Below are 1,005 nucleotides of genomic sequence, written 5' to 3' on the forward strand. Positions count from 1 at the left end.
TCTCCCTTCCACTCATATAGAATAAGATAGAAAATAAGTAGTTCTTCGACGCACTGACACGTTTTCCATCAGAGAATCAGTTCTTCAGTAGTTCTTCGACGCACTAACACGTTTTCCATCACATGCAGTTTTCCTTCAGAGAGTCAGTTCTTCAGTAGTTTTTCGACGCGCTAACCCGTTTTTCCATCACATTTTCAGAATGCTGCGCAAAGTTTTAGAAAAATTTTTTGCCATCGGGTGCAGTATAAATCGCATCCTAATTCTAGCTGAGTATTTATCCGCTTTGACGGACAATGACAGTGCGAATTATGATGTATTTTATAAGTTCGCGGATCGGTGCGCGAGTTCCATGTTGAATATGCTAGACCTCGGAGGCTATTTCCACAACAACACAACTTTAATCGCCATAATCATGGAGATTATGGATCTGCGTCAGGTGTGCGATCACGACGAGGAGGATGGCGAGATCCATATAGCCGCTTTTATGAGACGACATAAGATTCGTGAGTATTAATAATTTGTACATTATTAACACTTGCGATTAAACTTTTTAAAATTTTTGAACACTAATGTAGTATTTTTTCATAGAGAATCATCTCGTTGCCATAGTGAATCCGCTTCCTCCACGTCCTGCAACCGTCGCGGAACAGCTTCCTCCTCCTCCAGGCGAAAGACGTCTCTCATTGAGTCGTCGTCGTCGACTATCCGAGAACGAGCCCGAAGAAGTACTTGCACGTAAGTTAAAGACAATAAAAAATCTTTAAAATATGGATTATAACGTAATTAAAATATTAAACTTTTTCTTTTATAGGGAGAAGAAGATTAGGAAACGCGGTTGAGGAAGAAATTGCGGCACCACCTTTGCAGGAAATTATTAATATATCTTCTGGTAAGGTGATATTTTAAAAAATATATATATCCACAACATTTTATAAAAGCTAACAAAACTATTTGGTTTTAGATGAAGAGGTGGAAGAAAGAGATGGAACCTTCCGAGTTCCGAGT

The 1,005-nt window shown here is 38.9% G+C and overlaps 1 protein-coding gene across 1 annotated transcript; it reads left to right on the top strand.

The window, feature by feature from the left end:
• Nucleotides 1-17: 17 nt before the first annotated feature.
• On the top strand, nt 18-996 carry LOC105557719 (the record flags this gene model as incomplete). Its single annotated transcript, XM_012005389.1, has 4 exons — nt 18-503; nt 589-735; nt 812-889; nt 962-996. Coding segments are annotated over exons 1-4 (564 nt in total), but the record flags the coding sequence as incomplete, so codon positions are not given.
• Between the last annotated feature and the right edge of the window lie 9 nt (nt 997-1,005).

The sequence above is a fragment of the Vollenhovia emeryi genome, unplaced genomic scaffold (assembly GCF_000949405.1).
Source record: "Vollenhovia emeryi isolate VEMERY1.0 unplaced genomic scaffold, V.emery_V1.0 DF952314.1, whole genome shotgun sequence".
Lineage (NCBI taxonomy): Eukaryota > Metazoa > Arthropoda > Insecta > Hymenoptera > Formicidae > Vollenhovia > Vollenhovia emeryi.